The following is a 20,271-nucleotide window of genomic DNA, read 5'->3' as shown; positions in this document are numbered from 1 at the left end:
CGAGGTATTATTCTTTACAATTAACATGTCGCGTAAAAAGCTTGCTTGGGCGAACAAGGAGGTGGAGACGTTCGTCTGCATTCTTGCGGAGGAAGACGTTGTTTACGATGTTTACGTAGCTGCCGCGGCGATCGACATCCGGCCTACCACAAAGGGTACTGTCGGCGGTGGAAACGCGACCTCGGAACTGAGCTGGGCTATACCGCCCCCTCCCTACCGCCCCTTTGCGATCCGATCCGTTCCGCACCCTGCAGTGGAAACGCGGCATATGTGGATTAGTGGTACCTTCTAAATATGTTCACTCAATGCAACATTTGAGCAGATTTGACCAATTGTTGAACTTTCCCGCCAGTTTGACCAATCATCACACTTCTACATAATTAAGGTGATGTGTGTTGACCTTCTCCTTTACTCGTTTATGGGGTTTAGGAATATTGCACTTATATTTCAAGTGATACACTTTTTAAAATTTGTTTCATTCTTACTGGAAGTCTTGTCTATAGCTTGAATGACATTTTATCCATTATTCCATCTCAAAGGTTCATGCATATGTTCCTGATTCCCACAACCTTAGGGCTAAAAACATTAAAAGAAATATCCACAAATTGGGCAGCATCTTCTTCAGAAGAGCTGCCTTAAAAGCGTGCATTTTTGGTCACATCAGTCACAAAACTTCACAGCAAAATCCAGCAGAAACTGTTCAATACAGTCATAACACATCGTCAAACATGATAGACAGGCAAATACAGGATACTTCAAACCTGTGACCCAGTCAACTGCAGAGAGCAATAAAACAACATTGGCAGAACTTTGGGTTCACCTGTGGTGATGTTGACCTCAGAGATCAGTATGTTGTTGTCGATGGGGAAGGGGTAGCTGATGTTATCCAGGATGCTCCTCAGGTCCTCTATCACTGTAACATTTGTGGTTTGCAACTCGATAGTAGTCAGGTACTCATAGACCACTGGAGGACCTGCAGTGAGAACAGGTGCATCATGGGAAAGTATCCATTTCAAATACATTAGGTTAGTATGTGTGTATTTGATGTTTGCCAGGAAGCCAACTCTTTTCAAAGCCCTACTTGTTGATGGAGGTGGAGAAGTGGTTGATGGAGGTGGAGAAGTGGTTGATGGAGGTGGAGAAGTGGTTGATGGAGGTGGAGAAGTGGTTGATGGAGGTGGAGAAGTTGTAGATGGAGGTGGAGAAGTTGTAGATGGAGGTGTAGAAGTGGTGAACGGAGGTGCAGAAGTCGTGATAGGACAAGTTGTATTGACTGTTTGGAGACAAAAGTCAAGTTCATAGTTTACATAAACGTTTAACGCAAAGTTATTCACCTCATAACTTGCTGACATTAGGAAGCAAATCATCACAACACATTATAAAGTGCTTCTTAAATAATGACTTCCATAAATGGGCGGGAGTCTTTAAAGTTAGTGATTCAACCATGTCTATTGTTTGATCAATCCCAGTATGGGTCCATACTCTTACATTAAGGACTCAGGATAATTGAGGCCTTGTAGAGTGTCACAGCTTCAGATTCTTGGCTGTACCCACAGTTTTATGTCAACTTTGACCAGACATGAGAACGTACTGAGTTGGGAGAGCTGGCAGTATTCTTCATCAGGGGGAAGGGCATTGATGCATCCACACGTCTCATCAGTGATGTTGTCACATGACCCATGCAGAAGACACTTGTCACATGGCCAGCGATACGGATCCTCACATGTGCATTGGAACCCAGCCCCGAATGGAGAGCAAACTGAGGACAGAAAAACACAAACAATGTTCCGGAAAACTCGGTCCAAATTATACACTTTGTGGATGACGGTTAACATTTGTGATAGAAAGGTGGGATCAGTCTTTCCAGGAATTTGTCATTTTGCATTCTTACAATTCAGAGGGAATTGACCAATCTATGTGGATTAGTGGTACCTTCTAAATATGTTCACTCAATGCAACATTTGAGCACATTTGACCAATTGTTGAACTTTCCCGCCAGTTTGACTAATCATCACACTTCTACATAATTAAGGTGATGTATGTTTACCTTCTCCTTTACTTGTTTATTGGGTTTAGGAATATTGCACTTATATTTCAAGTGTTACACTTTTTAAAATTTGTTTCATTCTTACTGGAAGACTTGTCTATAGCTTGAATGACATTTTATCCATTATTCCATCTCAAAGGTTTATGCATATGTTCCTGATTCCCACAACCTTGGGGCTAAAAACATCAAAAAAAAAAATCCACAAATTGGGCAGCATCTTCTTCAGAAGAGCTGCCTTAAAAGCGTGCATTTTTGGTCACATCAGTCACAAAACTTCACAGCAAAATCCAGCAGAAACGGTTCAATGCAGTCATAACAAATCGTCAAACATTATAGACAAGCAAATACAGGATACTGTGCTTCAAACCTGTGACCCAGTCAACTGCAAAGAGCGATAACACAACATTGGCAGAACTTTGTGTTCACCTGTGGTGATGTTGACCTCAGAGATCAGTATGGTGCTGTCGATGGGGAAGGGGTAGCTGATGTTATCCAGGATGCTCCTCAGTTCCTCTATCACTGTAACATTTGTGGTTTGCAACTCGATAGTAATCAGGTACTCATAGAACACTGGAGGACCTGCAGTGAGAACAGGTGCATCATGGGAAAGTATCCATTTCAAATACATTAGGTTAGAATGTGTGTATTTGATGTTTGCCAGGAAGCCAACTCTTTTCAAAGCCCTACTTGTTGATGGAGTTTGAGAAGTGGTGGATGGATTTGGAGAAGTGGTTGATGGAGGTGGAGAAGTGGTTGATGGAGGTGGAGAAGTTGTAGATGGAGGTGTAGAAGTGGTGTACGGAGGTGCAGAAGTCGTGATAGGACAAGTTGCATTGACTGTTTGGAAACAAAAGTCAAGTTCATAGTTTATATAAACGTTTAACACAAAGTTATTCACCTCATAACTTGCTGACATTAGGAAGCAAATCATCACAACACATTATAAAGTGCTTCTAAAATAATGACCTATAAATTGGAGGGAGTCTTTAAAGTTAGGGATTTAACCATGTCTATTGTTTGATCAATCCCAGTATGGGTCAATACTCTTACATTAAGGACTCAGGAGAATTGAGGCCTTGTACAGTGTCACAGCTTCAGATTCTTGGCTGTGTCCACAGCTTTATGTCAACTGTGACCAGACATGAGAACGTACTGAGTTGGGAGAGCTGGCAGTATTCTTCATCAGGGGGAAGGGCATTGATGCATCCACACGTCTCATCAGTGATGTTGTCACATGACCCATGCAGAAGACACTTGTCACATGGCCAGCGATATGGATCCTCACATGTGCATTGAAACCCAGCCCCGAATGGAGAGCAAACTGAGGACAGAAAAACACAATCATTCCATTTATGTTCGAAAGCCGTTATGTAATTGTAACATCCGGAAATCGAGTAAAAGCATTTTGCATAAAATATTAACAGTTCCCTCTTAACTCAGAAACAGGACACAGAGTCAATAACTCAACCACTCAGTCTCAGTAACTCAACCACTCAGTCTCAGTAACTCAACCACTCAGTCTCAGTAACTCAACCACTCAGTCTCCGTAACTCAACCACTCAGTCTCAGTAACTCAACCACTCAGTCTCAGTAACTCAACCACTCAGTCTCAGTAACTCAACCACTCAGTCTCAGTAACTCAACCACTCAGTCTCAGTAACTCAACCACTCAGTCTCAGTAACTCAACCACTCAGTCTCAGTAACTCAACCTTGGAGACGTTGTGGGCCGGGTCACAGGGGGGAGGGTGGAGGCCTGGCCCCTGGGGGGAGGGTGGAGGCCTGGGGGGAGGGTGGAGGCCTGGCCCCTGGGGGGAGGGCGGAGGCCTGGGGGGAGGGTAGAGGCCAGGCCCTGGGGGGAGGGCGGAGGCCTGGGGGGAGGGTGGAGGCCTGGCCCCTGGGGGGAGGGTGGAGGCCTGGGGGAGGGTGGAGGCCTGGCCCTGGGGGGAGGGTGGAGGCCTGGCCCTGGGGGGAGGGTGGAGGCCTGGCCCTTGGGGGAGGGTGGAGGCCTGGCCCCTGGGGGAGGGTGGAGGTACCTGTGGTGATGTTGATGTCCGTGATCTCGACAGCAGGACTGAGGGCCAGAGGGAAGCTGCTGTTCTCCAGCCGGGCGCGGAGAGTCTCCAGGGTGGCCAGGTCTATGAGGTGGAGCTCCACCACCACCTCCAACACCACCTCCGCCTGCAGTGCTGCAGCCACAACACACACTCAGAACGGGTTCTGTGTCCTCGGCCACACCCTCCTACGCCCCGTACGATGGACCATCACCCTCAGCGTACGGAACCAGGAGGAAGGAGACAGGAACCAGGAGGAAGGAGGCAGGAACCAGGGGGAAGGAACCAGGAGGAAGGAGACAGGAACCAGGGGGAAGGAGACAGAAACCAGGAGGAAGGAGACAGGAACTAGGAGGAAGGAAACAGGAACCAGGGGGAAGGAGACAGGAGGAAGGAAACAGGAACCAGGGGGAAGGACACAGGAACCAGGAGGTAGGAGACAGGAACCAGGAGGAAGGAAACAGGAACCAGGAGGGAGGAGACAGGAACCAGGAGGAAGGAGACAGGAACCAGGAGGAAGGAGAAAGGAACCAGGGGGAAGGAGACAGGAACCAGGAGACAGGAACCAGGAGGAAGGAGACAGGAACCACGGAGGAAGGAGACAGGAACCAGGGGACAGGAACCAGGAGGAAGGAGACAGGAACCAGGGGGAAGGAGACAGGAACCAGGGGGAAGGAGACAGGAACCAGGGGGAAGGAGACAGGAACCAGGGGACAGGAACCAGGAGGAAGGAGACAGGAACCAGGGGGAAGGAGACAGGAACCAGGGGACAGGAACCAGGAGGAAGGAGACAGGAACCAGGAGGAAGGAGACAGGAACCAGGGGGAAGGAGACAGGAACCAGGGGGAAGGAGACAGGAACCAAGAGGAAGGAGACAGGAACCAGGGGGAAGGAGACAGGGACCAGGAGGAAGGAGACAGGAACCAGGAGGAAGGAGACAGGGACCAGGAGGAAGGAGACAGGAACCAGGAGGAAGGAGACAGGAACCAGGAGGAAGGAGACAGGAACCAGGGGGAAGGAGACAGGAACCAGGGGAAAGGAACCAGGAGGAAGGAGACAGGAACCAGGGGGAAGGAGACAGGAACCAGAAGGAAGGAGACAGGAACCAGGGGGAAGGTGACAGGAACCAGGAGGGAGGAACCAGGAGGAAGGAGACAGGAACCAGGAGGAAGGAGACGGGAACCAGGGGGAAGGAGACAAGAACCAGGAGGAGGGAGACAGGAACCAGGAGGAAGGAGACAGGAACCAGGAGACAGGAACCAGGAGGAAGGAGACAGGAACCAGGGGGAAGGAGACAGGAATCAGGAGGGAGGAGACAGGAGGAAGGAGACAGGAACCAGTAGGAAGGGGAAAGGAACCAGGAGGGAGGGGACAGGAACCAGGGGGAAGGGCATAGGAACCAGGATGAAGGAGACAGGAACCAGTAGGAAGGAGACAGGAACCAAAGGAAGGAGACAGGAACCAGGAGGAAGGGGATAGGAAACAGGAGGGAGGAGACAGGAACCAGGAGGAAGGAGGCAGGAACCAGGAGGAAGGAGACAGGAACCAGTAGGAAGGAGATATAGTCAGGTGGCTTAGCAAAAAAATGGGGACACGGCGGACAAAAGCACCAAATTTTTTCCACATGCTCTCCATCACTATACCTTTCAATTTAGAGGGGGTTCCACTTAATCAAGATGGTGGAAGGCGGCCATCTTGGATTTCCAAGATTTTCGCATGTAAAACCTATAAATGTCAATAAATCAGCTTCCAAGTCACTTAGAAGGTCAATCTTGGTGTCAAAAATTACATTTCCTGGGTCAATGAATGCAGTAAAGATGTTAGGAATATCAGTAAGTGATGTTTTACCAACAGTAGATCAAGATGGTGGAAGGCGGCCATCTTGGATTGACAAAACTTCTGCTATAAATGCTAATAAATCAATCTTCCAAGCCACTGTGAAGGTCAATCTTGGTGTCAAAATATACATTTTCTTTGTCAATGAATGCAATAAAGGTATTGAGAATATCATTAGATAATTATTTATGCCAAAAATATATTAATATATTAATTCTGGACACAGAATATAAAGGTAAACTGAACTTTAATGTTACACAAACAGGGGAAACAGTGGTGCACAAAAAATAACAAACCCCTTCCCTAAAAGAATTTCCCTTTGTGATAAAAAATCATCGTGCATCGTCCTGTATCGTGCTCAGCCTTTGTCCAACAGCATGCAGGGGAGAGAGAGAAGCGGAACCAGTACATCAGTCCCCCCCTGGAATTTCATTTACCTTCCCCCCCCCCCCAAAACCAACCCTCCTTTCTTATTAGTTTGCTAGTGTATTTAGTTGGTGTAACATTTGCAACTGCAAAGGCCTGTGCAATTCCACTGTGCTTTTTTGCATGAGCACCTTGCCGTACAGTCCTTTATACAACTGCATTTGATTAGTTCACTGCAGGCTTTTGAAGCGATTGGCAAGGTGCTCCACACAGGAAGCCAGGCCTGGCTGTCTACATCCAGTGTCCATCCCCATCCTTCAGGGCTGGGTATTGGCTGCTGGGTTTTTTCGGATGTTGACCAGATCCCAGACTGGTAAGTGACTCTTTTCACGTGTTGGATCAGTGCTCCTTGGGTTGGTGGAATATGTTCCATTGCCTTGGTCTTCTGGCAGAACAACTCTCTTCTTGCACCATTCACTGATTCCAATTCACTCGTCTTGTCATAAAGAACAACAGTGAAGCGCTCCAGACATCGGAAGTGTTGGGCATCTATGGTCACAGCAGTGTGCGGATTTGCTGCTATGTAGTTGAAGGCCTGTGTGACCTCTGGGTAGGAGTTCCAAGCAATCCATGCTGACTTCTTCCCCTTCCCACAGAATGCTGAGGTTGTGTCACAGCCTGTGTAGCAGTGGAAGACTGGAAGAGCGGTTGACTTGTCCTTTCCCAGAGCGTGGCTGATGGTATTTACATGCAGATAGGTGTAGTTCTTGCCAGTGCCAAAAGCAATCCAGATGTTTGCAGCTGGATACTGGGTGAGCAGGGCATGGAACTTGCCAATGAGGATCACAACAACATCTGTATCCACAGTGCGCACCAAGCAGGTAGAAGAGCCATGCTCCAGGGCATCAAGTAGGTGGATCAGTATCCTAGTATCGGCCTCTTCATGGTTGCATGGCAGCATGGAGTGGCTGGTGTCTGTGCCGACCACTCTGGTTCCAGAGGTAATGAAGACCAGCTTCCCCTCTGGCCACACAGTGGACTCAATCTTCCCTGAGATAAAGGTGAAGAGTTCCTCCTTGTTCTTAGGGTCACGCAGGAAATCCGGCCAATTCCCCGGCAGCTTGTTCTGACCAGACACCTTCCGTCGTATCCCTTTGCCTCGCTTCTCCCTGGTTGACTCTTTTAGACTGCTGGGGAAGTAAGTATCCCAGACGACGTCAACTCTTTTAGAGGTCCACAAGTGTTTCATGATGTGGGGAATAAAGACACAGCTGGCATATTCTTCAAACGTGGTGATGTTGGTAGGGGACAGGAAGTGGACCACAGCAGCTCCGTCAAGTACTTTGACATCAAAAGTAGCAGGAGGTTCCGGTTGTGTCTTCTGTGCAAGGACGTTTAGCAGATCTGACTTCTTTCCCAGCCGTAGTTTCCCTCTATCAGATAGAGAAGGAGGGTATGGATGGTTTTCGTGCTCAAAGAAGGTGCTCAGGTCCCCCTCTCTGTGTTGAGTGGCTATGTACAATCGTGAGAAGAGTGCCACATCATCCTTCAACATTGAGATCTGCCCTGCCTGCTTGCTCTTGGTCTTGGGTGTTGGGCATCTGAAGAGCGGCAGCGAGTTATGTTTGATGGGCTCATGGATGGAGTGTGTGCGGTCCACTATCACTGTCTTATTGTAGTTGTTGTACTGATCCCTGCCCACTGATTCCACAGTGCGGACAGTGTTGACCACAGACCCGTCAATCACATTCCGTGTGTCCAGCGTAAGTAGCTCTGGGGTGTTGTCTAGGAACGGATTGCTCATCCCACTGATGGTGGTCACCAGAGTGAGGGCTTGGCCTTTGAATATCTTCTGTGTGGACAGTCCTTCTTCGTGATGTTGTTGTTTCTTGACTTCTTCTGACATATACTCTTGCTCAAACTCTTTTAGGAGTCGTGCTTGTTCAGGCCCTGCGATCATCCACTTCTTGAAGGCAGAGGGATTTTCTGTGAGTCCCACTGCACCCCCGGAACCCTTCACCAGATCGTTGTTCTGCTCATGAGCCTGATCTATCGGCATGCTAGAGAATCTGTTTGTGGTCTTGTTAACGACCCAATGGCCATGTTCTTGATATTCCCTGTGAATGGATGAGGGCAAGCTTTCCATGTCGCGAATGTGGACAGGGATCCATCGTGCGTAGTTCTGGTGATCAAGGGCAAAGAACCATGGAACAAGAGCCTTGAGTGTCTCCACATAGAGTGGAAAATCCTGTTCTCTGTGGGCCCGCACAAATATCAGACCCAGAAGTTCCATGTTGAGGATGGTATCCCAGTACTGGAATGTTGGACTCTTTCTGATCATGTCTTGTCTCCAGGCTTCTTTGGTCTTCTCATCATGTGGTCCCTCAGGCATCATGTACAAGAAGGCATTGTGCTGCAACTTTGCCAGTGCCAGGGCGCTCACTTGATGGGCATGTCTTGTCCTGGTGAGGTGGGATGCTTTGAGGAAGGAGTCGGCTGTGCCAGTGGATGCAATGCCCGCCTCAGTCAGTGCTGTGGTCCATCCAGAAGCTTCCAAATAGTCACCAAATGTCTTCCACATTGCCATTTCGATATGGAGGCCACCAAACATGACTACACATTTGTCTTCACCATGTGTTTGAGGCCAGTTCCACTGAACATATTTGGCCAGTGCGTACAGTGGTGCGTCCACAGCCATTACTGGGATCTGTCCTGGATTCAGGAACTGTGTGGCTTCACGCTGTACATCCATCCCATGCTTGATCATGGAAGCCGTAGCAGCCTTCTCGTAGAACAGTGGCAAGAGCTGAGTGAGAGCAGGCTGCAGGTCATCTGATACATCATGTAGAGATGCGTGGTAGGCTGACCAGGCCACAATGTCTCCCTGGTCTAGCTCCTCCTTTTCGATCACCTTCAGTGAATGCTCAATCCAGCATTCCTCTTTCACATGTGCTCCACTAAGGTGTCCCTCGATTGTTTTTGTCGGATTGGGTGTCTTGGGAACAGCCACATTAGCCTTCTTGAGTGCAACTGCCGGCACATTGGTGAAGTTGTCAGGTAAGCGATGATTCCTTTTTGTTTCTGGCGAAGGCATGCCTATTCCATCCTGGCAGTGTCCCACATTAGACATGGAGGGGAACTGAAAAAGACTGATGCCTGTGCCATGGAAGGAACCTTTGGCTGTGGTGCTTGATGGGTTATGATCAATGTTGTCGAGAGCACTAACAGTGAAGAGGCCTTTGCGTAGCTGAGCAGGACACACAACACCGTTCTTCTCAATGTTCTCACAGACAGCTGTAGCCAGCTGATTCTCCACTTCCACCACCCGATCATAGCTGACACCGAGGCCCAAATCAAAGAGCTGTGTTATCACTTTCTTTGACCTGGTCTGCGTGTGCATACTTAGTCCGATGTAAAGTGGCAAGGGTGGTTCGTACTCCAGTGAATGTCGTGATTTGGAGGTTGAAGCCTTCTTCTTACAGTTAAACAAGATGGTCTGTGAGATAGTGAGGCAGGCCTGGGAGTCAGTAGTGCTCTGATCCTTCAGGTCTGCACCGACCAGCATCATTGTGACCAGGGTCTTGAGACTGGTGGGAACAGAGTTCTGCTGGCATTCCGAGGGGAACGAGGCATTGAACCTGAATCCAGCAGAGTTGAATATATCACGGCGCACAAGTTTGGCAGCCTTGGCTAGAATCAGTGCATCCTCCACATGGTCAGAGTTCAATGTCTGCTTCAACATTTCCTGCATTCCTGGTTCAAAAACAAGTACCACATTCTTTCCATCTCTTTGCTCCTGAGCATAGGGAAAGTACTTCAGGACTTGTTCCTTGAAGCGGACCTTGTTGATTTCCTTTGTGATACCAAGCTTGAGCAGGCGGTTTTCATACAGTTCACGCAGGGATGAGAACTTGAAGTGGAATTGACCACCTTCCACAGAATTTTCCACATGGCTGACAAGCTCTACAAAGGCTTTGGATTTGATTTGTCTCTCTTGTTTCTTACAGTCTGAGGAGTTTTGGCGTTGTCTTGTTAGCGATCGATGTCGATTTCGAAATCCAGTCAAGCAAGTCAGGTGATATTTTGCCTCTAAAGCAATGACGTCACCACCCGCAAGTCTGCTTGATAGTTCTGTATCACCCAGTTCTGTGGCCTTAACCTTGAGATTCTCATCTGCATCAAGACTCTCGTAGTTGTGAAGTCGTCCATCAGACTTTCCACAAAACAAACATGCGCTCTTGTCCAGAGGCTCACGCCGCTGTCGTTTCTCAGCTGCAGCACAGGTTTCAGAAAAACTAGCTCTCGCCCTCTTCCGTGCTCTTTCCAGTTTGTCTGCACAGAATTTAAAGTGACAAGACTTATGCCACTGTGCACGATGCCTGGCGAACTGCTCCACATTACTGGCCTCATCAAAAGGAAGTGGTACTGGCAGTTGATTCACCTCCCTGAAATAATTCACATTGTCCAGGAAGGATTTGTATGGCTCAGAATTCTCTTCAAATCCATCCGCATTTAAAGGGCATCGGAGTGGTTCATGAGTAGACTTTTGGCATACAATACACAATGTCCAATCCATCATGTGCACCAGATCATTAGTTCAAGTATGGCCCTGTCTTGTATCGTATAGTATCAGCTTGTCTATGACAGTTCCTCTGATCCTGCAATATGACCAGAAAAATACTATTAGGCTTATTTTACCAGTAAAAAACACATGGCAATGACTGACCTTGAAGAAATAGCCTACTCTGCCTTATCTACCCTTACCTCTAATATTAGCCCATGCTTTCTTTTCTGAAAGAAACCTCGCTCTGCTTTCTCAATGACGAATTTTATGAACATAAAAACCACTGGACAAAAGTTACTAGCTTACATGAGCTACTGTTACAGGTACAGCTGTACGTTAGGGCTTTGACTTTTGGCCAAAAATCATATTCGAAGTTCGTTTGTTTATTAATATTAGTATTCGAATATATTCGAATATTTATTAATAATATTTTGACCATTAAATGCCTTCAGTAATACCTGGGCTGAATCCGAATACTTAGTACATACTATTTATGTTCAGTGTCTACTACTTGACCGTACTACACTTAGTACGGTCTACAGCTATGCGTAGAACGCCAAGAACGGTCTACAGCTATGCGTAGAACGCCTCTGAACTCTTCCGAACACCGCCGTAACTCCACCGGATGTTTGGAGATGACGTGTCTCCCCTCAGATTCCGTACTACACAATGCACACTGAGCATTCGGACGCGCTATATTTGTGGCGTACTACAAAATGCATACTATAAGTATGAGTATTCGGATTCAGCCCTGGATTGGGCTTTGCGAGGTTTGTTTACAGGCGTTGCTATGGTTACCGGTCTTGCGTGTTCCAACGGTTTATTATGTTTCTAATAAATCGCTGTCTAATCAATACTTCATTCACTGCCTCTTCCGTGGTCATGGCAATATTATGAATAGACTGCATGGGTTCTCCGACGTCTCTCACTCTTGGCCTGCCCATAACAGGTTCGAATATTAAGGGCTGCCTAATATTCGTTCGAATTTTGATTTTTTTTTTTATATTCGAATCACGAAGTTCGAAGTCAAAGCCCTACTGTACGTATAATCTCCCTCTGTCTATTCCCCATCAATTCACAAGGACAAGAGAAAATGTATTTTGTACTTACATTTAATACCCCTGGAATTCACTGGAAGTTGATTGAAGATGGTATAGTTAGTAGTGTTGTTATAACCAGTCAACTGAACCAACGATCTTTTCACCAAACTGACAAAACCAAACTGTCAAAAATCCATCAACATTCCGTGCATGAGCTACTGTCCATTCTATTGGCTCCATTCTATTTTGAAGACTTGTGCTGGCTGCACAAGTGTAATTTAAGGCTCTCACAAATAATAGTATGGGTATATTATACATTTTCTGAATCATCAGAGTGCCTTGAGTATTGAAGTTGTTGAGTTTTGTGTCCCTGATGTTCCTTCATGCCCCAAGGATAAAAGAAAGCTTGCAGTTTAGGCGGAAATTGTGATAAAATGTGTGTTATTTCTAGTTTAAAGTCGTCATGTGACCTCTGCATTTGTCAGACAGATTCAGTCCTGGGCTTAAATGAAAGCCTAAAAGGTCCCCTTTCCAATGATACCAAGCACCATATTATAGAATATTGACAATATCCCTATCATGAGCCTAAACCAGATATACACCAGTTCTCAAAAACTGAATTTATCTTAGGGGGTTAATAACCTCGTGAGCTGAAAAAAAGTGATTTCGCTACCACCCCTGCACTGCTATCGTGATTTTTCTAGTACTAGGGGTGTATACCTTGCCAAAAAACAATGATAGCATTTGTCCCCCCGATGATACTGATCAACCCCCCTGGCTCATGGACTAATTGTAACTAAGATAATTGTCAACTAATTTGACTAATTGTGTAAATAGCATGCAAAAAAAATGATCTACTGTTGGTAAAACATCACTTACTGATATTCCTAACATCTTTACTGCATTCATTGACCCAGCAAATGTACATTTTGACACCAAGATTGACCTTCTAAGTGACTTGGAAGCTGATATATTGACATTTATAGGTTTTACATGCGAAAATCTTGGAAATCCAAGATGGCCGCCTTCCACCATCTTGATTAAGTGGAACCCCCTCTAAATTGAAAGGTATGGTGATGGAGAACCTGTATAAAAAATTTGGTGCTTTTGTCCGCCGTGTCCCCATTTTTCTCAAATCTGGTCCTAAGCCGCCTGACTAATAAGAACCAGGAGGAAGGAGACAGGAACCAGGAGGGAGGAGACTGGAACCAGAAGGTAGGAGATGGAAATTAGAGGAAATATTAATTTAGGAAATATGAACCAGGGGCCTCATTACAGAAAAAATCCTAACTTCTCATCTTAATTTCAATTAGGGACTCAAAGATAGGATAAATCCTAATGTCCTATTGCAGAAGCAGTCCCTAACCTGTTGGCAGTTTCCTATCTTATTTTTGGCATCCTATCTTATCTTAATTTAGGTAATCCTAACTGTTCTTTCAATTAGATATTTCGATCGGCAATCGTCAGGTTATGTCTGTTTCTGCACTCAGAGCGTGCGTGAGATTGATAGAATGAGTTACTTTTAACATTAACAGAGACTGTTGAGGATCTTTGTTAATAACGGCAAGCTAGCACTAGTACATGGCGTCTATTGGTACAGAGAACACAAAGAGGTAATAATAAAGTAGTAAAGTAATTCTTCCACCAAATTCAAAATTGAATGTCTTTGCAGGCGATAAAATGAAATTAAAGTACAAATGTAACAAATCATTATGCTGTCTCGGTAGCCTTTTAGCCATCACATTTCTGTTGTGATGTTCCTCGTCTTCATTGTCATACAGACCTACTAGCTGTGCTGCTACCATTTTCTTCTGTTATTAACAGTTATTTTGAATTCAGGACAGGGTGTATGGCCACCTAACTTAGGGATCCTAATTTAAGAAATTCCTAATATAGGATAGTTCTGTAATGGCTAAATTAAGTTAGGATACCTCCTTCTGTAATATCAAAACCCCTAAATGCCTTCCTATCTCAAGATAGGATAGGATTTCAGAGTTAGGAAGTTTCTGTAATGAGGCCCCAGGAGCAGGGAGACAGGAACCAGGAGGAAGGAGACAGGAACCAGGAGGAAGGAGACAGGAAACAGGAGTGGAGGAAAATAGGAGGTAGGTGATCTGAACCGGATTAGATCAGGCATAAATGATCAGATCTCATTTTAGGGCGTGAGTGATCCCCATTGTAAAAGGACAAGCACAATACATTGACTCCTCTGTTTACATTCCTAGAGGCCTTGGCTGAGCACGCCCTCTCTCTTACTGGAAGCACATGATTAACCTCTGGCACTCCCTCAAGACCTCAGCTCTTATTGTGTTAGAGACGCATGGGTTAAATTGGTAACATATATTGGTTAATTTATTTCAATCTCTATTCTATACATACTATAAACTAGTTTCTGTCTCTATTTTCACTATAGACGTGTTTCTGTCTCTAGGTTCACTGTAGACGTGTTTCTGTCTCTAGGTTCACTGGGGGAGGAGACAGGAACCAGGGGGAAGGAGACAGGAACCAGGAGGAAGGAGACAGGAACCAGGGGGAAGGAGACAGGAACCAGGAGGGAGGAACCAGGAGGAAGGAGACAGGAACCAGGGGGAAGGAGACAGGAACCAGGAGGAAGGAGACAGGAACCAGGGGGAAGGAGACAGGAACCAGGGGGAAGGAGACAGGAACCAGGGGGGAGGAGACAGGAACCAGGGGACAGGAACCAGGAGGAAGGAGACAGGAACCAGGAGGAAGGAGACAGGAACCAGGAGACAGGAACCAGGGGGGAGGAGACAGGAACCAGGGGGAAGGAGACAGGAACCAGGAGGGAGGAGACAGGAACCAGATGGTAGGAGATGGAAATTAGAGGAAATATTAATTCAGGAAATATGAACCAGGAGCTAGCACATTGGAACGAGGAGGTAGGTGATCTGAACCGGATTAGATGAGGCAGAAAACAATCAGAACTCATCTTAGGGCGTAAGTGATCCCCATTGTAAAAGGACAAGCACAATACATTGACTCCTCTGTTTAGATTCCTAGAGGCCTTGGCTGAACACGCCCTCTCTCTTACTGGAAGCACATGATTAACCTCTGGCACTCCCTCAAGACCTCAGCTCTTATTGTGTTAGAGACGCATGGGTTACATTCTCCTTATAAACTAGTTTCTGTCTCATTCTCCTTATAAACTAGTTTCTGTCTCTAGGTTCACTATAGACGTGTTTCTGGTTCACTATAGACGTGTTTCTGTCTCTAGGTTCTCTATAGACGTGTTTCTGTCTCTAGGTTCTCTATAGACGTGTTTCTGTCTCTAGGTTCACTATAGACGTGTTTCTGTCTCTAGGGTCACTATAGACGTGTTTCTGTCTCTAGGTTCACTATAGACGTGTTTCTGGTTCACTATAGACGTGTTTCTGTCTCTAGGTTCACTATAGACGTGTTTCTGTCTCTAGGTTCACTATAGACGTGTTTCTGTCTCTAGGTTCACTGTAGACGTGTTTCTGGTTCACTATAGACGTGTTTCTGTCTCTAGGTTCACTATAGCAGTGCTTCTGTTCAGAGATGCTGTGTTCTGTGTGTGTGGAGGAGGGCTGGGTTGGGCAGCCTCTCCTGGCCTGAGGCACACCGATCGGACTCTGGCGCTGGGTGAGGCTGCACAGCGGTTGTGCGTTGTGGATTAGCTCAGAAGATTGAGTATGTTGGCTGGTAACCGGAAGGTTGGTAGTTTGATCCCCGGCTCCTCCTAGCCGAGTGCCGAGGTGTCCCTGAGCAAAACACCTCACCATAATTGCTCCCGAGGAGCTGGCTGTTGCTTTGCATGGCTGACTCCGCCGTCGTTGTGTGAATGTGTGTATTAACCGTATGACGCTTTGGTTAAAAGCGTCTGTTAAATGACCTGAATGTAAAAGTCAAAGGAGCACCAGACCATGTGCCATTGTCTACAAACTTCTACAATAAACCGGTTCTGTCTGGAGGAGCCCAGGCCTCAGTGGCAGGACACACGGTTTGTTACACACGGGTAATGGGGGGGGGGGTGCAGCTCACATTTGATTGGTTGACAGGACTGCCCGTCGGCGGGGGGGCCGTTGATGCAGCTGCAGACACCCTCGGCGATGACATCACAGGCGCCTTGGGCCAGGCAGCTCTCGATTGGCCAGGCGAACCCTTCCTGGCAGCGGCACTGCTCACCCGCGCCCACCGGCGTGCATGCTGCGGACAGTAAACAAACCGCGTTGTCATGGCAGCTGCCGGGTGAGGTAGGGGCTTTCAATAAGAACGACAACGACATGAAGAATGATGTCAATACTGGTGTACTGTTCTTCTGATCAGTGGTCTCACATGGGTCGCCCTACCTGTGGTGACCTGAATCTCGCTGATCTGGGTAATGTTGTTGAGTTGGATCGGGAGGCTGATGTTGTTCAGTGCGGCTATGAGGCCGGAGGAACCGTTCACTTCGATGTTGATCACGTACGTCCAGTTAAACGTCGCCTCTGCAGGGGTTAGAGGTCAGGTCAAGTAGGAGCCTCTCGTGATGCTGTTCTATACAGCCTCTAATGAGGCTGTATTGGACCGCAGAACAGCATCGTTAGAGGCTGTAGTAGAACAGCCTCATTAGAGGCTGAACTAGAACAGCATCATTAGAGGCTGAACTAGAACAGCTTCATTAGAGGCTGAACTAGAACAGCCTCATTAGAGGCTGTTCTAGCACAGCATCATTGGAGGCTGTACTAGAACAGCCTCATTAGAGGCTGATCTAGAACAGCCTCATTAGAGGCTGATCTAGAACCGCGCATTAGAGGCTGAACTAGAACAGCGTCATTAGAGGTTGAACTAGAACAGCCTCATTAGAGGCTGAACTAGAACAGCGTCATTAGAGGCTGAACTAGAACAGCGTCATTAGAGGCTGTACTAGAACAGCTTCATTAGAGGCTGAACTAGAACAGCTTCATTAGAGGCTGAACTAGAACAGCTTCATTAGAGGCTGAACTAGAACAGCTTCATTAGAGGCTATACTAGGACAGCGGTATTAGAGGCTGTACTAGAACAGCATCATTAGAGGCTGAACTAGAACAGCCTCATTAGAGGCTGTAGTAGAACAGCTTCATTGGAGGCTGAACTAGAACAGCTTCATTAGAGGCTGAACTAGAACAGCTTCATTAGAGGCTGAACTAGAACAGCCTCATTAGAGGCTGAACTAGAACAGCTTCATTAGAGGCTGTACTAGACCATATCAGGTAGGGATAACCAGTTGAATTGCTAACTTAATTTTTGCTATAGTTTAGTTGAAGACCAACCATCTGGTGCCGCTCTTTTCTGGCGTAACATCTGCGGAGGAATGTTCTGAGACACATAACACACAGACACAAAGAGGACAGTCCAGTGTAATACCTGACTAACAACATTCAACACAGACATATGAAATGGGCGACAGTTGAATACTTTAATGATTGGCTGGTGTTAACAGAAGGAATTTGCATGGAGGTGCAGCATAGTGTACACTCTACCTCTGATTTCATGAACTCCTATTCAGATTTTTAAACACTGTATCTCTGATCTCATGAACACTGTACCTCTGATTTTACATTCACTACATCTTATTTTGCAAACACTACATCTGATTAAAAAGAATTTACTCTTATTTCATAAACACTTGTACCTCTGATCTCATAATCACTTGTACCTCTGATCTCATAATCACTTGTACCTCTGATCTCATAATCACTTGTACCTCTGGTCTCATAATCACTTGTACCTCTGGTCTCATAATCACTTGTACCTCTGATCTCATAATCACTTGTACCTCTGATCTCATAATCACTTGTACCTCTGATCTCATAATCACTTGTACCTCTGATCTCATAATCACTTGTACCTCTGGTCTCATAATCACTTGTACCTCTGGTCTCCAGCCAGCCAAAGCTGTAAAGGACGCCTTAGACTCCAGGATGAGGTAGAGTAGGAGGAGAATGCACGCCAACAGCCCCAGGGTCAACGTCGCCATCTCTGTCTGAGGGGGGATGCAGGAGAATTGATGAGGACATGAGACAGAGGAGATCCATTGTGTTATAATGAGGACATGAGACAGGAGATCCATTGTTATAATGAGGACATGAGACAGGAGATCCATTGTAATAATGAGGACATGAGACAGGAGATCCATTGTTATAATGAGGACATGAGACAGAGGAGATCACATGTTATAATGAGGACATGAGACAGGAGATCCCTTGTTATAATGAGGACATGAGACAGAGGAGATCACATGTTATAATGAGGACATGAGACATGAGATCCATTGTTATAATGAGGAAATGAGACGGAGGAGATCACATGTTATAATGAGGACATGAGACAGAGGATATCACATGTTATAATGAGGACATGAGACAGGAGATCCATTGTTATAATGAGGACATGAGACAGCGGAGATCAATTGTTATGAGGACATGAGACAGGAGATCCATTGTTATGATGAGGAAATGAGACGGAGGAGATTCATTGTTACAATGAGGACATGAGACAGAGGAGAGCCATTGTGTTAATGACGACATGAGGCAGAGGAGATCCACTGTGTTATGATGAGACAGGAGATCCATTGTGTTATAATGAGGACATGAGACTGGAGATCCATTGTTATGATGAGGACATTGTGGTAACCCGGTCCTTCGAGGGCAGGGTTCCAGGTATGAATCACACGTGGGTCAGGGTTTAAAGCCGTTCGCGGCGTTTGTTACTACAGACAGACACGGTTCCCATGGAACACAATCAGAAAAGTCTTTTAGGGTCTCCGTGAGCCCCTCCACCGCTTGCTCAGGCCTCGGGTAGCCCAGGAACCCGCCCAGGCAGGCATCCCGTCTCGATAGGGCGTCGGCGTTGGCGTGCTCCCTGCCCGGTCGGTGGTCCACCGTAAACCTGAAGTCCTGGAGGGCAAGGATCCAACGCGTCACTCGGGCGCTGGTGTCCTTGGCGCCGGCCATCCATTTTAGGGGAGCGTGTTCGGTGACCAGGGTGAACTCCCTCCCTAGGAGGTAGTACCTCAACTTATCGAGGCTCCACTTGATGGCCAAGGCCTCCTTTTCTACAGTTGAATAGTTCTCTCGTTCGGCAGCAGCTTCCGGCTGATGTAGGTGATGGGGTGTTCTTCTCCGGCCCGGACCTGGGACAGGACTCCTCCCAGCACCACCTCCGAAGCGCCCATGTGCACTATGAGGGGGGAAGCAAAGTCAGGGGTTATGAGAACCGGATCCGAGCACAGGGCCTCGCGAAGCGTCCCGAAGGCCTGGTTGGCTGCCTCGGAACAGGTGATCCGATCTGGCAGGGTCTTCCGGGTCAGGTCGTTCAGGGGGCTGGCCAGCGTGGCAAACCCGGGAATGAACCGCTGGTAGTACCCGACGAGTCCTAAGAATGATTTCACCTGCTTTTTGGTGCGGGGTTGGGGCCAGTTCCGAATGAGGGCCACTCTGCTCTCCTGTGGTCGAACGGTCCCCCGCCCTACCTGGTACCCCAGGTACGCCGTCTCCTCCAGCCTGAGACGACCCTTGGCTGGGTTGGCCGTGAGGCCTGCCTTCCGTAGCTCCCCCATCACCGCCCTCTGCTGGCGGATGTGGACATCCCAGCTGGGGCTGTGGATGATTATGTTGTTGATGTAGGCGGCGGCGTAGTCCTGGTGGGGCCTCAGGAGCTGGTCCATCATGCGCTGGAAGGTGGCCGGAGCGCCATGTACTCCGAAGGGTAAGACGGTGTACTGATACAGCCCCCCTGGAGTCGAGAACGCTGTCTTCTCCCGGGCAGCCCGGGTCAACGGTACCTGCCAATACCCCTTGGTCAGGTCCAGGGTCGTGAGGTACTGGGCCGGTCCAAGGCGTTTGATCAGCTCGTCCACCCGGGGCATGGGGTAGGCCTCCGGTAGCCTCGTTACAGAACTGGTAGCTCCCATCTGGCTTCGGTACGAGGACCACTGGGCTGGACCAGGCACTGCGAGACTCCTCAATGACACCGAGCTGTAGCATCCAGCGTACCTCGGCCTAGATGGCCTCCCTCCGGGCCTCCGGGATCCTATAGGGGGGAACCCTCACCTTCACTTCTGGGCCGGGCTGAGGTCCTCCCCCACCGGAACCTCCGGGATCTCGCGTTGGGCCGCCAGTGCTAGGGGGGCAGGGTCAGGGGGTTCCCCTCCCCCACTCCACTGCTTCAGGATGTTGACGTGGTACACCTAGGTAGGCTTCCGCCTCCCTGGTTGTCTAACCCGGTAGTTTACGTCACCCACCCGTTCCACTACCTCATACGGTCCCTGCCACTTGGCCAGGAATTTGCACTCTGCTGTGGGGACCAGGACCAGTACCCGGTCTCCGGGCTGGAAGGTTCGCAACTGGGCTCCCCGGCAACTG

General features: G+C 47.7%; 1 protein-coding gene across 1 annotated transcript in view; it reads right to left on the bottom strand.

Annotated features, from left to right (window-relative positions):
• The window catches only part of LOC115534839 (adhesion G protein-coupled receptor F5), a 29,829-nt gene extending 12,597 nt beyond the window's left edge, over positions 1-17,232 (bottom strand). The window contains exons 1-10 of the mRNA XM_030346119.1: positions 17,179-17,232; positions 16,237-16,374; positions 15,929-16,093; positions 4,082-4,234; positions 3,201-3,368; positions 2,735-2,884; positions 2,474-2,626; positions 1,592-1,759; positions 1,082-1,273; positions 821-973 (exon numbers count right to left, since the gene is read on the bottom strand). Of these exons, the coding sequence (XP_030201979.1) occupies positions 821-973; positions 1,082-1,273; positions 1,592-1,759; positions 2,474-2,626; positions 2,735-2,884; positions 3,201-3,368; positions 4,082-4,234; positions 15,929-16,093; positions 16,237-16,374; positions 17,179-17,209 (1,471 nt within the window). The 5' untranslated portion in view covers positions 17,210-17,232. The remainder of the gene's footprint in view (positions 1-820; positions 974-1,081; positions 1,274-1,591; positions 1,760-2,473; positions 2,627-2,734; positions 2,885-3,200; positions 3,369-4,081; positions 4,235-15,928; positions 16,094-16,236; positions 16,375-17,178) is intronic.
• Positions 17,233-20,271: the final 3,039 nt, after the last annotated feature.

This window comes from Gadus morhua, chromosome 21 (genome assembly GCF_902167405.1).
Source record: "Gadus morhua chromosome 21, gadMor3.0, whole genome shotgun sequence".
In the NCBI taxonomy this organism is placed as follows: Eukaryota; Metazoa; Chordata; class Actinopteri; order Gadiformes; family Gadidae; genus Gadus; species Gadus morhua.
Note: the sequence above shows the minus strand (reverse complement) of the source record. Positions and strands in the feature narration are given on the sequence as shown.